General features: G+C 38.2%; 1 protein-coding gene across 1 annotated transcript in view; it reads right to left on the reverse strand.

Moving 5' to 3' along the window:
* Window positions 1-6,476: 6,476 nt before the first annotated feature.
* Window positions 6,477-18,741, reverse strand: part of EAF2 (ELL associated factor 2) — a 63,948-nt gene continuing 51,683 nt past the window's right edge. The window contains exon 6 of the mRNA XM_002813231.5: window positions 6,477-6,661. Within this exon, the coding sequence (XP_002813277.1) occupies window positions 6,615-6,661 (47 nt within the window). The 3' untranslated portion in view covers window positions 6,477-6,614. The remainder of the gene's footprint in view (window positions 6,662-18,741) is intronic.

The following is an 18,741-nucleotide window of genomic DNA, read 5'->3' on the forward strand; positions in this document are numbered from 1 at the left end:
AAAGAACAGTCCAGCTTCATTTCTGACTGTGGCATTAATAATTAAGCTATAGTTATTCTTTCAGGAAGCACTGCCATTTCTGACTTGGTTTGGTTAATGACTTTGGATGGAAAATAAATGGTCAGAAGTTACTAGTCAAGTTAACTAGCAGAGGCACAGATGCCTTGAAGATCCACTTATGTCGTGGCTTTCCTTGATCTGGCAGAGTAGATGGAATAGCACCTGTATGCAATGTACCAATTTATTTGTGCTCATAGGTATCCCAAATACTAAACTTTGGAGTATTGGCAGTGGTTTTCTGACACTCCTTTGTTTAGACAAAATTCTTCTTTTGATTATGGCAATATAGTGATAGTATTCACAGGATCAAATAATATCAGAGATGGAAGGAATCTTAATCTTGTCCTATGTGAGTGAAACTTCCGTGAGGATAAGAATCATTTTCCTTTGGAAATTCCAATTCAGTAGATCTCGGTAGGGATCTAAGAATCTTTGTTTTCAACAAGCACCTCTAGCAATTCTTACGCTAGGAATTTGGGAAACACTGGTCATAAATTTTCTCCTATTCTAGCCTGAAGGATATTTCAGAGGAATTCAGAAGCGACAAAGCAAGGACTGGAACCCTAGGCTCCCAAGGCACAGTCTTGAGCCATTTATATAATATTAAGATGGCTCTTAAATCCTATTATTTTGCTAACATCAGATAGAAGGAGAAAGGGAAAAGATAAAAAGAAAGCACCTCCCAGACAGAAATGAGCACCAACTATTCTGAGACAAACAATAATAAAAGTGAAAGAATCTAAGTATCAGTGATGAGTAAAGAATATTTGTGTCCTTAGTGATTACAACACCAGAAAACATTTATTATGACATATGATAAAGTTTTAGTTATATATACATAAAAGTAGACTGCCGCTCTAAGTTAATAGAATCTAATATAGTCAGAGAGAAGAGGAAAATATGAAATTAAAAGGAAACATATATTTAACAAGTTCTCTAAATTAAAATACACAAAAATAAATTGTATCAAACATCAGTCACAAAGAAATAGAAAAGGGAAATCTAAGGAATACATTTATATACTTATTTATATAAATAGATTTAGGAATAAATCTAACAAAAGATCTTCTAGACCTCAATATTAAAAACTATAAAATTTTACTGAAAGAAATTGAAGAAGATCTAAATAAATGGAAACATACCATGCTTATGATTTGGAAGGCTCATATTGTAAAGATGTCAACATTTCTCAAAACATTCTACAGTTCTAAAACAAAATCCCAGCAGGTTTTGTGAGTATAGAAAATGACAAGCTGACTTTTTAAAGTCAACTTGGAAGTGCAAAGAGCCAAGGATAGCAAAGTCAATCTTAAAGAATAACGGTGGACGATTGTATTACCCAATCTAAGACCTATTTTAAAGATAGTTATTATATCAGAGTGGAATTGACACAGATACATAGGACAACCAATGAAACAACACAGAGTTCAGAAAATGATTCACACACATAATGTTTATAACAAAGATGATGCTGCAATACAGTGAAGAAAATGATGTTGATTTCAATAAATAAACACCATTTGAATATCCATACCCCCTAAATTATTTTGACCCTTATTTTACAACACACACAAAAATAATTTGTATATAAATTGCCTATCTAAATGTTAAAGTAAAAAAAAAATGTCTTTAGAGGAAAACATAAGAGAACATCTTTATGATTGTGGAGTATGTCAGCATTTCTCTTTTTTTCTTTCTTTTTTTTTTTTTTTGAGACGGAGTCTCTGCTCTGTTGCCCAGGCTGGAATGCAGTGGCACGATCTCTCTGCAACCTCCACCTCCCGGGTTCAAACGATTCCCCTGCCTCAGCCTCCTGAGTAGCTGGGATTACGGGCACGCGACACCACACCCGGCTAATTTTTGTATTTTTAGTAGAGATGGGGCTTCACCATGTTGGTCAGGCTGGTCTCAAACTCCTGACCTCGTGATCAGCCCACCTCGGTCTCCCAAAGTGCTGGAATTACAGGCATGAGCTACTGTACCTGGCCAGTATTTCTTAAATAAGATATAAAATATGGTAACCATGAAATAAAAAAAAGATATGTTGGACAATATTAAAATTGAGAACTTTTGTTGACCACTCTGCAAATTGTCAAAAGACAATTTACAGAGGGGAAGAAAATATTTGTGTTACATATATCTGTCAAAGGATTTGTGTCCAGATTATATAAGTAACTGCATAAATCAATAACAAAAAGATTAATAAGTAAATGGAAAAATATTCAAAAGATCTGAACAGCCGACACGGTGGCTCACGCCTGTAATCCCAGCACTTTGGGAGGCCGAGACAGGTGGATCACCTGAGGTCAGGAGTTTGAGACCAGCCTGGCCAACATGGTGAAACCCCGTCTCTACTAAAACTACAAAAAATTAGCTGGGTGTGGTGGCGGGCGCCTGTAATCCCAGCTACTTGAGAGACTGAGGCAAGACAGTTGCTTGAACCTGGGAGGCGGAGGTTGCAGTGAGCTGAGATGGCACCACTGCACTCCAGCCTGGGCGATAGAGCAAGACTCTGTCTCAAAAGAAAAAAAAAAAAGATTCGAACAGATATTTTACAAAAAGAAAACCCAAGTAGCCAATAAATCTGTGAACAGGTTATCAACTGTATGGAGGTAAATACAGTTCATTTAGCTAGTCCTATATTGATGTATGCTCAGGTTTAGTCTTGGGAAAGGAAACTATCTCGGGCCTCTTCAAGCTGGGAATTACTCAGGGCAAGTCTGCCTCCCATTCTATTCAGTCATCCCTCTGCTCACAGAGACAGATGATGCATATTCTGATTGCCTCCTTTGGAAAGACTTATCAGAAACTTGAATGCAACCATCTGTCTCTCACCTTCCTGTGACCTGGAAGCGCCCAGTTGTGGGGGCTCTGCGTTGAGTTGTCTCCACCTTTCTGGACGGAACTAATGTATTTCTTACATATATTGATTGATGTCTCATATCTCCCTAAAATGTAAAAAACCAAGCTATGTCCCAACCACCTTGGGCATAAGTCATCAGAACTTCCTGAGGCTGTGTCACCGGCTAGTCCTCAGCCTTGGTAAAATAAACTTTCTAAGTTAACTGAGACTGCCAGGCCTGTAATCCCAGTACTTTGGGAGGCTGAGGGGGGCGGATCACTTGAGGTCAGCAGTTTGAGACCAGCTTGACCAACATGGTGAAACCTCATCTCTACTAAAAATATGAAAATTGGCCAGGTGTGGTGGCCGGCACCTGTAATCCCAGCTACTCTGGAGGCTGAGGCAGGAGAATCGCTTGAACCGGAGAGGCGGAGGTTGCAGTGAGCCGAGACCCCGTCATTGCATTCCAGCCTGGGCAACAAGAGCGAAACTTCGTCTCAAGTAAATAAATAAATAAATTAATTAACTAAGACATGTCTCAAATTTTCAGGGCTCACAGTCTTTTTCTATTATAAGTAATACTGCAATAATAACATTGCACAGAAGTTAAATATATGTGTAGGATAAATTTCCAAGAAGTGAGACTGCCGAGCCAAAATATATGCTTTTATAATTTTTGGAACTGCCTATTCATTTTCTTTGCCCATTTTTCTAGAGTCGTTTGTCCCCTTCTTGTAAATTTGTAAGATCAGTTTAAACATTATTGATATTAATGTTCTGCCATCCTCTATATTGCAATATTTTTCCTATTGATTTTATTTATGGACTTTTAAAATTAAACATACTTGAAGTAAATGCACAAATCTTAAGTGTACAGCTCTGTTAATTTTTATATATGTGTAACTCACACAAGCACTACCTAGATAATGTTAAAAAAATTTCTAGCACGTGAATGCCAAAAGTCCTTCAGAGATAATACCACTGCCTCCCTTCTGCCTCCCAGTCAAACCCTCCTCCCTCAAGGTCACTGTTCCACAAAATGGTACTCTGAGTGGCCAAAGACTGGACAGATATCATATCCAAACCACTTTAAGCCAACAAGACTTTGTCCTTCGCTAATGGATCTGTATGTGTAAGGGAATACATTCAAAGAACATGTTATTTTCAAGTCTTCCCAAGTTCTATTTTTCATCAGGCCCTTTTGCGTTTACTATGCACATGCCTCAGGATTGGTCAGGAGTGTGTGAATAGCTTAGGCCATCTCTGGTTTCTGCTGCACATGTACCCAGTCTCAGCCTGAAACACAATTGCCCCAACTAGGATTGCAGCCTCAGGGCAGTAGGGCCAATAAGCTCTTGGCCTTCTCTCCCTAGTCAGCATCCCAGAAGTCACTTTCACTTAAAATGTTTCTGGGCATGAGTGTCAACTACCCCTTCAAATTGAGTGAGTTTCTTTCAGGAGACAGAGAAGTTGCCAGTCCTGAAAATATTAGTTATCAATCTTTTCATAATATATTTTTATTATACTTTTTTTCCATTCTTGGGTTCCTAATTTTGATTCATGTCTTAATAAATTAGAAATTACTACAATAATTATTATAGGAATGGTATATGAATGATAGAATTCCTGAATTCTTATATGTCTAAGAATACCTTCTTACCAAACTATGGATGACATCTGATGAATACATAATTCATAGGTCACATTAATACCCTTGCACAGATGCAGCTTTATTACCTTTAGATTTTAGTCTTGTAGAATAATTCAAAGTCCTTTGATTTTTGTTCTTTTGTAGCCAACTTACTTTTTCTGCTTGCATGCTTACATTACCATCAGTTTTTTTTTTTTTTTTTTGAGACGGAGTCTCACTCTGTCACCCAGGCTGGAGCGCAGTGGCGAGATCTCTGCTCCCTGTAAGCTCCACCTCCTGAGTTCACGCCATTCTCCAGCCTCAGCCTCCTGAGTAGCTGGGACTACAGGCGCCCGCCACCACACCCAGCTAATTTTTTTTTTTTGTATTTTTAGTAGAGACAGGGTTTCACCATGTTAGCCAGGATGGTCTCGATCTCCTGATCTCGTGATCCGCCCGCCTCGGCCTCCCAAAGTGCTAGGATTACAGGTGTGAGCCACCGCGCCCAGCCTACCATCAGTTTAATCAAACCATTCAGTACGGATCAAACCAAAAGTGTATATGTTTAGAATCATGTCAGGATCATCAGTTGTTTCTGGCAGAGAACCTTTTATCTGAGAACTTATCTAACCCACTAGCTCCCTACATTTTGGTATCTGAAAACACATCAAATAAGGAGATACAAAAGCATGGGAGATATTATTTCATTCTTCTCTCTCTGAGGTACTTATATATACCCTTGAGTGGTATAAAGAATGATATACTATGTATTCGATCCATAAAAAAAGGTCTTTAAGAATGTTTCACTTATGAGGGATATAATAAGGAGGGGAAATGATGTACTGAAGATGTACTGTTCAGCTTGCTGGAAGTTTGAAAATATAATGCATGTTATACAGCCAGCTTTATCAGCTCATATCACCATGCCCCCATTTCTGGTAGTGTTAACACCAAAAAGAAAACTCAGCATAACAACTTTCAGTAAAAACCATTGTAATTACTATATTAAAATGATAAGCATTTTACTAGCCACTTTGAATTATGAGCTTGCTTATTAATTATGAGTTAAGTAGTAAATAACATAGTTGTAGTTCTTGGCTAAGTATTGATAAATAAAATAGAAATGAAAATGAAGACAGATTAACTAAAATTAGGCTAGAAAGAGAAAAGGAGAAAGCAAGATAAAAATAAAAACTTATAAATTAAAAAAAAACTACACAAATTCCAAAGGTAAGAAATTGAATTCAAAAATTTTTCATTATTGACGAAACTTGGAAGCAACCAAGATGTCCTTCAGTAGCTGAGTTGATCAATAAACTGTGATACATTCAGACAATAGGAGAGTATTCAAACTCAAAAAAAAATGGGCTATCAAACCATGAAAGACATGGAGGAAACTTAAATGCATATTATTAAGTGAAAGAAACTAATCTGAAAAGGCTATGTTCTGTATGATTCCAACTACACGACATTCTGGAAAATGCAAAACTATGGAGACAATAAGATTAGTAGTTGCTGGGGGTTAGAGGGAAAGGACGAATGAATAGGCAGAACACAGGATTTTTAGGGCAGTGATACTATTCTGAGTGTTACTAAAATGATGAATACACATTTGTCAAAAATCCATAGAATGTACAACATCAAGACTGAACCCTAATGTAAACTATGGACTTTATGTAATAATGATCTATCAATGTAGGCTCATCTATTTTAACAAATGTGCCACTCTGGTGTGGGATATTGATAATGAGGGGAGAAGAAATAAGACCTTCTCAACTTTGTTATGAACCTAAAACTTCAACTTTGCTATGAACCTAAAACTGCCGTATTTTATTATATATATATAACTTTATATATAATATATATTTATATATAAACTGTCTAAAACACAATAAATAAATTTATATAAATAAACTGTCTAAAAAACAAATACATAACATCAACTGAAATTTCTGAATCAAATTTAATTTCTTTTCTCATCAAAAGTTAAGACATATTTCCCTCAGTCTTAGGAATTTTTATTGTTAATACAAAATAAATTATACATGCTGTATAAATTTTTATTTATAGCTAAATATTTCTTCAGTCATCACTGTCACTTCCTGATTCACTCAGCTGCAAATCATTTCCTAAAATAAGAAAGAAATAACAAAACTGTAGTAATTAAATATTTAATATTTATTTTTGCATAACATAAATTTTACACAAGATATAGCCCCCAAGCGTGATTCTGTTTACCTAGTATTTTGCTTATTCTGTAATTCAGTGACACAATTATTAACTCAAATAATTAATACTGCGTGTAAAGAAAAAATATACCACCAAACTTCAGCACAGTTTTAGTATTTCCTGGCATCCATTTTAGTCTTCTTTTACATATCCCCATCTCTCTTTTTTTATCTCACTGATTTAATTAAATCGGGAAATGAGAAAAATGTAGTTTAGAAGATTAAACTATATCATTTTGAAGAGTGAAAAAAATGTTATTTTTTTTACTTAAAATGGAGTCAAAATCATTAAATAATATATGTCAAGGATAATTCACCATTGATTCCTTTTGTAATTCATTTATGTACTTACAGTCATAGAGCTTACAGTCCAGTGGGGGAGACAGACAGTAAACAAATAAACAAATATATAACATAATGCCAAGTAGGGATAAGTGCCATGGAAAAATGAAAATGGGTATGGAGATGGCAGTGGCAGGTGCTATTTTAAATAGGGTAGTTTTGAAGGCCTTTTTGAGGGCTGACATTTGAACAGAGATCCAAATATAGGAAGAAAGTCATAAAAAATGGAGAATGTGGAGGTGAAGTGACCAGGCTAAAAGAACAGAAGTGCAAATGCCCCAAGGCAGGAGCATATTTGTTGCATTCTCTGACGTGCAAGAAGGCCACTGTGGAGGGAGGAGCCAAGATGGCCGAATAGGAACAGCTCCGGTCTACAGCTCCCAGCGCGAGCGACGCAGAAGACGGGTGATTTCTGCATTTCCATCTGAGGTACCGTGTTCATCTCACTAGGGAGTGCCAGACAGTGGGCGCAGGTCAGTGGGTGAGCGCACCGTGCGCCAGCCGAAGCAGGGGCGAGGCATTGCCTCACTCGGGAAGCGCAAGGGGTCAGGGAGTTCCCCTTCCAGAGGTGACAGACGGCACCTGGAAAATCGGGCCACTCCCACCCGAATACTGTGCTTTTCCGACGGGCTTAGGAAACGGTGCCCCAGGAGAGTATAGCCCGCACCTGGCTCAGAGGGTCCTACGCCCACGGAGTCTCGCTGATTGCTAGCACAGCAGTCTGAGATCAAGCAGCAAGTCGGCAGCGAGGCTGGGGGAGGGGCGCCCGCCATTGCCCAGGCTCGCTTAGGTAAACAAAGCAGCCTGGAAGCTTGAACTGGGTGGAGCCCACCACAGCTCAAGGAGGCCTGCCTGCCTCTGTAGGCTCCACCTCTGGGGGCAGGGCACAGACAAACAAAAAGACAGCAGTAACCTCTGCAGACTTAAATGTCCCTGTCTGACAGCTGTGAGGAGAGCAGTGGTTCTCCCAGCACGCAGCTGGAGATCTGAGAACGGGCTGACTGCCTCCTCAAGTGGGTCCCTGACCCCTGACCCCCGAGCAGCCTAACTGGGAGGCACCCCCCAGCAGGGGCAGACTGACACCTCACACGGCCGGCCAGGTACTCCAACAGACCTGCAGCTGAGGGTTCTGTCTGTTAGAAGGAAAACTAACAGAAAGGACATCCACACCAAAAACCCATCTGTACATCACCATCATCAAAGACCAAAAGTAGATAAAACCACAAAGATGGGGAAAAAACAGAGCAGAAAAACTGGAAACTCTAAAAACCAGAGTACCTCTCCTCCTCCAAAGGAACGCAGTTCCTCACCAGCAACGGAACAAAGCTGGACGGAGAATGACTTTGACGAGCTGAGAGAAGAAGGCTTCAGACGATCAAATTACTCTGAGCTACGGGAGGATATTCAATCCAAAGGCAAAGAAGTTGAAAACTTTGAAAAAAATTTAGAAGAATGTATAGCTAGAATAACCAATACAGAGAAGTGCTTAAAGGAGCTGATGGAGCTGAAAACCAAGGCTCGAGAACTACGTGAAGAATGCAGAAGCCTCAGGAGCCGATGCGATCAAATGGAAGAAAGGGTATCAGCCCTGGAAGATGAAATGAATGAAATGAAGCGAGAAGGGAAGTTTAGAGAAAAAAGAATAAAAAGAAACGAGCAAAGCCTCCAAGAAATGTGGGACTATGTGAAAAGACCAAATCTACGTCTGATTGGTGTACCTGAAAGTGATGGGGAGAATGGAAACAAGTTGGAAAACACTCTGCAGGATATTATCCAGGAGAACTTCCCCAATCTAGCAAGGCAGGCCAACATTCAGATTCAGGAAATACAGAGAACGCCACAAAGATACTCTTCGAGAAGAGCAACTCCAAGACACATAATTGTCAGATTCACCAAAGTTGAAATGAAGGAAAAAATGTTAAGGGCAGCCAGAGAGAAAGGACGGGTTACCATCAAAGGGAAGCCCATCAGACTAACAGCGGATCTCTCAGCAGAAACCCTACAAGCCAGAAGAGAGTGGGGGCCAATATTCAACATTCTTAAAGAAAAGAATTTTCAACCCAGAATTTCATATCCTGCCAAACTAAGCTTCATAAGTGAAGGAGAAATAAAATACTTTACAGACAAGCAAATGCTGAGAGATTTTGTCACCACCAGGCCTGCCCTAAAAGAGCTCTTGAAGGAAGTGCTAAACATGGAAAGGCACAACCGGTACCAGCCACTGCAAAATCATTCCGAAATGTAAAGACCATTGAGACTAGGAAGAGACTGCATCAACTAACGAGCAAAACATCGAGCTAACATCATAATGACAGGATCAAATTCACACATAACAATATTAACTTTAAATGTAAATGGACTAAATGGTCCAATTAAACGACACAGACTGGCAAATTGGATAAAGACTCAAGACCCATCAGTGTGCTGTATTCAGGAAACCCATCTCACGTGCAGAGACACACATAGGCTCAAAATAAAAGGATGGAGGAAGATCTACCAAGCAAATGGAAAACAAAAAAAGGCAGGGGTTGCAATCCTAGTCTCTGATAAAACAGACTTTAAACCAACAAAGATCAAAAGAGACAAAGAAGGCCATTACATAATGGTAAAGGGATTAATTCAACAAGAAGAGCTAACTATCCTAAATATATATGCACCCAATACAGGAGCACCCAGATTCATAAAGCAAGTCCTGAGTGACCTACAAAGAGACTTAGACTCCCACACATTAATAATGGGAGACTTTAACACCCCACTGTCAACATTAGACAGATCAACGAGACAGAAAGTCAACAAGGATACCCAGGAATTGAACTCAGCTCTGCACCAAGCAGACCTAATAGACATCTACAGAACTCTCCACCCCAAATCAACAGAATATACATTTTTTTCAGCACCACACCACACCTATTCCAAAATTGACCATATCCTTGGAAGTAAAGCTCTCCTCAATAAATGTAAAAGAACAGAAATTATAACAAACTGTCTCTCAGATCACAGTGCAATCAAGCTAGAACTCAGGATTAAGAATCTCACTCAAAACCGCTCAACTACGTGGAAACTGAACAACCTGCTCCTGAATGACTACTGGGTACATAACGAAATGAAGGCAGAAATAAAGATGTTCTTTGAAACCAACGAGAACCAAGACACAACATACCAGAATCTCTGGGATGCATTCAAAGCAGTGTGTAGAGGGAAATTTATAGCACTAAATGCCCACAAGAGAAAGCAGGAAAGATCCAAAATTGACACCCTAACATCACAATTAAAAGAACTAGAAAAGCAAGAGCAAACACATTCAAAAGCTAGCAGAAGGCAAGAAATAACTAAAATCAGAGCAGAACTGAAGGAAATAGAGACACAAAAAACCGTTCAAAAAATTAATGAATCCAGGAGCTGGTTTTTTGAAAGGATCAACAAAATTGATAGACCGCTAGCAAGATTAATAAAGAAAAAAAGAGAGAAGAATCAAATAGATGCAATAAAAAATGATAAAGGGGATATCACCACCGATCCCACAGAAATACAAACTACCATCAGAGAATATTACAAACACCTCTATGCAAATAAACTAGAAAATCTAGAAGAAATGGATAAATTCCTCAACACATACACCCTCCCAAGACTAAACCAAGAAGAAGTTCAATCTCTGAATAGACCAATAACAGGAGCTGAAATTATGGCAATAATCAATAGCTTACCAACCAAAAAAAGTCCAGGACCAGATGGGTTCACAGCCGAATTCTACCAGAGGTACAAGGAGGAGCTGGTACCATTCCTTCTGAAACTATTCCAATCAATAGAAAAAGAGGGAATCCTCCCTAACTCATTTTATGAGGCCAGCATCATCCTGATACCAAAGCCTGGCAGAGACACAACAAAAAAAGAGAATTTTAGACCAATATCCTTGATGAACATTGATGCAAAAATCCTCAATAAAATACTGGCAAACAGAATCCAGCAGCACATCAAAAAGCTTATCCACCATGATCAAGTGGGCTTCATCCCTGGGATGCAAGGCTGGTTCAATATACGCAAATCAATAAATGTAATCCAGCATATAAACAGAACCAAAGACAAAAACCACATGATTATCTCAATAGATGCAGAAAAGGCCTTTGACAAAATTCAACAACCCTTCATGCTAAAAACTCTCAATAAATTAGGAATTGATGGGACGTATCTCAAAATAATAAGAGCTATTTATGACAAACCCACAGCCAATATCATACTGAATGGGCAAAAACTGGAAGCATTCCCTTTGAAAACTGGCACAAGACAGGGATGCCCTCTCTCGCCACTTCTATTCAACATAGTGTTGGAAGTTCTGGCCAGGGCAATTAGGCAGGAGAAGGAAATCAAGGGTATTCAATTAGGAAAAGAGGAAGTCAAATTGTCCCTGTTTGCAGATGACATGATAGTATATCTAGAAAACCCCATTGTCTCAGCCCAAAATCTCCTTAAGCTGATAAGCAACTTCAGCAAAGTCTCAGGATACAAAATCAATGTGCAAAAATCACAAGCATTCTTATACATCAATAACAGACAAACAGAGAGCCAAATCATGAGTGAACTCCCATTCACAATTGCTTCAAAGAGAATAAAATACCTAGGAATCCAACTTACAAGGGATGTGAAAGACCTCTTCAAGGAGAACTACAAACCACTGCTCAAGGAAATAAAAGAGGATACAAACAAATGGAAGAACATTCCATGCTCATGGGTAGGAAGAATCAATATCATGAAAATGGCCATCCTTCCCAAGGTAATTTACAGATTCAATGCCATCCCCATCAAGCTACCAATGACTTTCTTCACAGAATTGGAAAAAACTACTTTAAAGTTCATATGGAACCAAAAAAGAGCCCGCATCGCCAAGTCAATCCTAAGCCAAAAGAACAAAGCTGGAGGCATCACGCTACCTGACTTCAAACTATACTACAAGGCTACAGTAACCAAAACAGCATGGTACTGGTACCAAAACAGAGATATAGATCAATGGAACAGAACAGAGCCGTCAGAAATAATGCCACATATCTACAACCATCTGATCTTTGACAAACCTGAGAAAAACAAGAAATGGGGAAAGGATTCCCTATTTAATAAATGGTGCTGGGAAAACTGGCTAGCCATATGTAGAAAGCTGAAACTGGATCCCTTCCTTACACCTTATACAAAAATCAATTCAAGATGGATTAAAGACTTAAATGTTAAACCTAAAACCATAAAAACCCTAGAAGAAAACCTAGGCAATACCATTCAGGACATAGGCATGGGCAAGGACTTCATGTCTAAAACACCAAAAGCAATGGCAACAAAAGCCAAAATTGACAAATGGGATCTAATTAAACTAAAGAGCTTCTGCACAGCAAAGGAAACTACCATCAGAGTGAACAGGCAACCTACAAAATGGGAGAAAATTTTCGCAACCTACTCATCTGACAAAGGGCTAATATCCAGAATCTACAATGAACTCCAACAAATTTACAAGAAAAAAACAAACAACCCCATCAAAAAGTGGGCAAAGGACATGAACAGACACTTCTCAAAAGAAGACATTTATGCAGCCAAAAGACACATGAAAAAATGCTCACCATCACTGGCCATCAGAGAAATGCAAATCAAAACCACAATGAGATACCATCTCACACCAGTTAGAATGGCAATCATTAAAAAGTCAGGAAACAACAGGTGCTGGAGAGGATGTGGAGAAATAGGAACACTTTTACACTGTTGGTGGGACTGTAAACTAGTTCAACCATTGTGGAAGTCAGTGTGGCGATTCCTCAGGGATCTAGAACTAGAAATTCCATTCGACCCAGCCATCCCATTACTGGGTATATACCCAAAGGACTATAAATCATGCTGCTATAAAGACACATGCACACGTATGTTTATTGCGGCATTATTCACAATAGCAAAGACTTGGAACCAACCCAAATGTCCAACAATGATAGACTGGATTAAGAAAATGTGGCACATCTACACCATGGAATACTATGCAGCCATAAGAAATGATGAGTTCATGTCCTTTGTAGGGACATGGATGAAATTGGAAATCATCATTCTCAGTAAACTATCGCAAGAACAAAAAACCAAACACCGCATATTCTCACTCATAGGTGGGAATTGAACAATGAGAACACATGGACACAGGAAGGGGAACATCACACTTCAGGGACTGTTGTGGGTCGGGGGGAGGGGGGAGGGATAACATTGGGAGATATACCTAATGCTAGATGACGAGTTGGTGGGTGCAGTGCACCAGCATGGCACATGTATACATATGTAACTAACTGCACATTGGGCACATGTACCATAAAACCTAAAGTATAATAATAATAATAATAATAATTACAATAAAAGAAAAAAAAAAAAGAAGAAAAAAAAAAAAAAAAAAAAAAAAAAAAAAAAAAAGAAGGCCACTGTGAGTGGAATGGAATGAATAAGGAAGATAACAGTAGTAAATGAGGTCAGAAAGATATCCAGAAGGTCATGGTAAAAACTTTGGATTTTGTTTGAAAATGTAATGAGAATTCATGAGAAAATTTTAAGCAGGCAACTAACTGAAAACCGGTTGTAGATCAGTAAATACGCCATAATGGTGTGGAAGAAACACAGAAACAAGAGAGCAGTTGTAAGTCTAATGCAGTCTCTCATGTAAGGAATAATGTTGGCTTTGACTCAGGTAGTCTGGGGGAGGTGACGCTAAGTGGTCAGATTCATAATGTACTTTGAAGACAGAGTTTATAGGACTAATTAAAACATTGAATTTAGGGTACAAGAGAAAGAAGTGAAGAATGACCCCAAGGTTTTTGTTCTGAACAACTGGATAAGTCATTTACTGAGTTATCATTTACTGAGATGAGAAACACCAGAGGAACATGGTTGTAGAAGAAAAATCACAAGTTCAATTTTGATGTGGTAAATTTGAGATACCTAGTAAATACCCAAATATATATGGTACTGGCAGTTGGATATACAAGTCTGGAGCTAAAGGTAGAGGCTGGAGCTAGAAATAAAGATTTGAGAGTCATTGATCGTACAGGTTTATCTGAAGCAAACAGACTGAATGAAATCACTTAGGTAGTAAATTACAATGGTTAAAAAAATTCTTGTATTTTTTAACTAATCCACAATCAAAAAAGTTGGCATGTTTTGAAATCAATACCTAATTTAAGAAGAATAGTTTTTAGGCCACGTATAAATTATAAGATGTCTCAGTCTTTCGCATGAACTGCAGAACTGATAACATCATTTGATAAAGAAATCTGCTAGGCCGGGCACGCGGTGGCTCATGCCTGTAATCCCAGCACTTTGGGAGGCTGAGGCGGGCGGATCATGCGGTCAAGAGATTGAGACCATCTTGGCCAACATGGTGAAACCCCGTCTCTACTAAAAATACAAAATTATCTGGGCATGGTGGCGCATGCCTGTAGTCCCAGCTACTCGGGAGGCTGAGGCAGGAGAATCACTTGAACCTAGGAGGTGGAGGTTGCAGTAAGCCGAGATCACGCCACTGCACTCCAGCCTGGTGACAGAGTGAAACTCCATCTCAAAAAAATAAATAAATAAATAAATAAATAAGAAAATCTGCTAAAACTTCTTCTGCGCATCTGGTTCTCATGACCATCTCATCACTTTCATTTCTTTTTTTTTTTGAGATGGAGTTTCACTCTTGTCACCCAGGCTGGAGCACAATGGCGCTATCTCGGCTCACTGCAACCTCCACCTCCCTGGTTCAAGTGACTCTCCTGCCTCAGCCTCCCGAGTAGCTGGGATTACAGGCATGCGCCACCATGCCTGGCTAATTTTTTTGTATTTTCAGTAGAGTCAGGGTTTCACCATGTTGGCCAGGCTGGTCTCGAACTCCTGACCTCAGGTGAATCACCTACCTTGCCCTCCCAAAGTGCTGAGATTACAGGTGTGAGCCACCTTGCCTGACGCATTTCATAATTTTCAAGGATTAAGTTTCCACTTATAGAACTATTATATGACATAAGAATGTTATATGATGCCTGTAATATGAGTTTTTCAAGTGACACAAACCCAAACGTACTCAGGGTTCCATTTTGCCTTTATAGACTTTATGCTATCAAGGTTAGGAAATATTCAGTCAAGTTTTGAAGATATAAGATTAGCCTTTGATTATGAGTTGCTTAGTAAAGAAAATGTGCTTTCAATCATAGCTGTAATTATGACTCAGAAAAAGAGAGTTTACCCATAAAAATATATTCAGGCATTTAAATCAAGTTATCACTGAGAGTAGTACTGCCCCCCAGGGGATGATACAGAAATTTACATGAGGGGTTGCTTGTCCTGTTGGCTGTAGATTGCTAATAGCATTTAGTGGGAGGGGAGTTTAGGAATGCTAAATATCTTGCAATGGACGAACCAGTCTTGCAAAATAAAGAACTCTTCTACATTCTGTGAAATTTTTGAAAGTCTGGTGGAATATGTACTTGGAAGATCTATTTATAAATTTAAAACCAGAGCTGAAGTACATTTTCATAAATTCCAAGTATTGTTTTGCACATATTTAATTGAAACTTACAAGTATGCAGCTATCATGTAAACTGAAGACGATTTTGTTTTGTATTTTTTAAAAACTTTTCAAAAATTTTCTTTTAAAAATAGTTTGGGGCAACACATTAGTAACATCAATGCTGCTCATTGTATTTGGAGCAGCAACACAGCATAACAACACTTGTCTGTATAGTCAGCGGTAGATGCAATTTTTTAATATATACGCATATACTTTTCTAGTCCTTATTTCTACAGGTTAAATAAAAAGAAAAATTGTTGACAATATGAGTTGAATGTTGTTTTGTTTTTCTTAAATCCAAACCTATGCATTAAAAGTAACTGCAAAAACATGGTTACTTCATTGTATCTTCTGATATAGCTATTCTTTAACATTTACAAAGTTAGAACACATATTATTATAAATTTTTTATTTTTCCTTTATATTAAATTAATGCTTTTCAAAGATGTATGTACACAGATTATATTAAGCTATGAAATTCATTTCAAAATAGTAAAGGAGAATTAAAAATATCTGTTACAAAAGGGGGTGTTAGGTCTTATAAAGCTGAGCAATGGGATGATTGCAGTAATGGTCAGAGATGGTTTATTTCATTAGGAAACTCCTAGTTTAGATACATCAGGAAAAGAAATTTCACTATTTTTACTTAAAAAAAAAAAAAACAACCACCTCCCAAGTGGTTATTACTGACAGACAAAAACACTACGGACTTTACTTTTGCGTATATCTTTTGCATCTAATAATCTTTCCAAATTATTTTATTAGTTCTATCGTTTGCTGATTCTTTTGGATTTCCTATGTAGATAATTTACATTCCTACAAATTAAGAGTATTTTATTTCTTGTTTCCAATTTTTATATCATATTTCTTTTACTTGTTTTATTGTATTTCCTAGCAAATTCAATAGAGTGCTCAACGGAAATAACATTAGTCCTCTTTGTCTTGTTCTTGAATTAAACGGGAATGCTCCTAACGTCTCTATTAGTATGATGTTTGTAGGAGTTCTGTTTTTTGGTCATTAACTTTTATAAAGCTAAGAAAATCCTATTATGTTCATCCTTTGGTAAATGTTTTTATTTATTTTACTTTATTTTTTTTTTTGAGACAGAGTCTCACTCTGTCGCTTAGGCTGGAGTGCAGTGACAAGATCTCAGCTCACTGTAAACTCCACCTCCTGGGTTTGAGCAATTCTCATGCCTCAGCCTCCTGAGTAGCTGGGATTATGGGTGTGTACCAGCATGCCTGGCTAATTTTTGTATTTTTAGTAGAGACAGGGTTTCATCATGTTGCTCAGGCTGGTCTCGAACTCCTGGCCTCAAGTGACCCGCCTGCCCCGTCCTCCCAAAGTGCTGGGATTACAAGTGTGAACTACTGTGCCCAGCCTCAAGTACATGTTTTCAAATTAATAAATATTGAATTTTGTCAAGTTATTCATTTGTTGAAATGATCATATGGGTTTACTTCTATAATCTGTTAATGTGGTGAATTAGATTGATACCATTTCATATGTTTAACATTTCTTACATTTCTGTGATGACCCTTATTTGGTTGTGATTTGGTAAATTATACTTTTTCTACAAAACCATCCGTTCCTATGTCAAATTTATTGGAATAAATTTTTTAATAAAATTATAATTAAGGCTGGGTGCATTGGCTCACACCTGCAATCACAGCACTTTGGGAGACTGAGGCGGGTGGATTGCCTGAGCTCAGGAGTTCGAGACCAGCCTGGGCAACACAATGAAACCCCATCTCTACTAAAATACAAAAAAATTAGCCGGGTGTGGCAGCATGCGCCTGTAGTCCCAGCTACTTGGGAGGCTGAGGCAGAAGAATTGCTTGAACCTGGGAGGCAGAGGTTGCAGTGAGTTGAGACTGTGCCACTGGACTCCAGCCTGGGCAACAGAGTAAGGCTCTGTCTCCAAAAAAAAATAATAATAATAATAATTTTTTAAAAATAACAAATTGGAAAACCTAATGATAATTGATAAATTTGTGGACATATACCACCTACCAAGATTGAACCAAGAAAAAATAGAAAACATGAACAGGTCAAGTACAAGTAATAAGACTGAATCAGTAATAAAAAGTCTCCCATCAAAAAAAAGTTCAGGACCTGATGGCTTCAATACTGAATTCTACCAAACATTTAAAGAATAAATACCAATTCTTCTCAAATTCTTCCAGAAAACTGAAGAGGTGAGAATTCTTCCAAACTCATTCTATGAGGCCAGCATTACCCTGATACTGAAACCAGACAAAGACACAACTATAGGTCAATATCTCTGATGCAAATACATGCAAAAATCCTCAACAAATAGTAGCAAACCAAATCCAACAGCACATTAAGAGGATCATTCACCATGGTAAGTGGGATTTATCCCAGAGATGTAGGAATAGTTCAACATACTCAAATCAATAAATGTGAAATATCACACCAACAGAATGAAGGACAAAAACCATATGATTATCTCAATAGATGCAGAAAAAGCATTTGATAAAATTCAACATCACTTTATGATAAAAAACCCTCCACAAACTAGATCTAGAAGGAGTGTACCTCAACATAATAAAGTCCATATAAGAGAAACCCACAGTTAACATTATACTAAATGGGGAAAAGCCGAAAGCTTTTCTTCTAGGAGCTGGAACAATATAAGGATGCTCACTCTCACCATTCTTATTAAACACAGCACTGGAAGTCCTAGCCAGAGCAAAGAAACAAGAGAGAAAAATAAAGGGCATCCAAATTGTAAAGGAGGAAGTCAAACTGTCCCTGTTTGCAGATGATAAAATCTTATAAAGAGAAAACCCTAAAAGCTCCACAAAAAACTCAGCATTGATAAACAATTTCAGTAAAGTTGCAAGATACAAAAATCAACATACAAAAATTATTAGCATTTCTATAAACCAACAAGAAGAAATCAAGAAAGCAATCCCATTTACAATAGCTAAACACACACACACACACACACACACACACACACACACACACACACACCCCAAAACACTAAGGTCCAGGACAGTGGCTCATGCCTGTATTCTCAGTGCTTTAGGAGGCCAAGGCAGGAGGACTGCCTGAGGCCAGGAG

The sequence above is a fragment of the Pongo abelii genome, chromosome 2 (genome assembly GCF_028885655.2).
Source record: "Pongo abelii isolate AG06213 chromosome 2, NHGRI_mPonAbe1-v2.0_pri, whole genome shotgun sequence".
NCBI lineage: Eukaryota > Metazoa > Chordata > Mammalia > Primates > Hominidae > Pongo > Pongo abelii.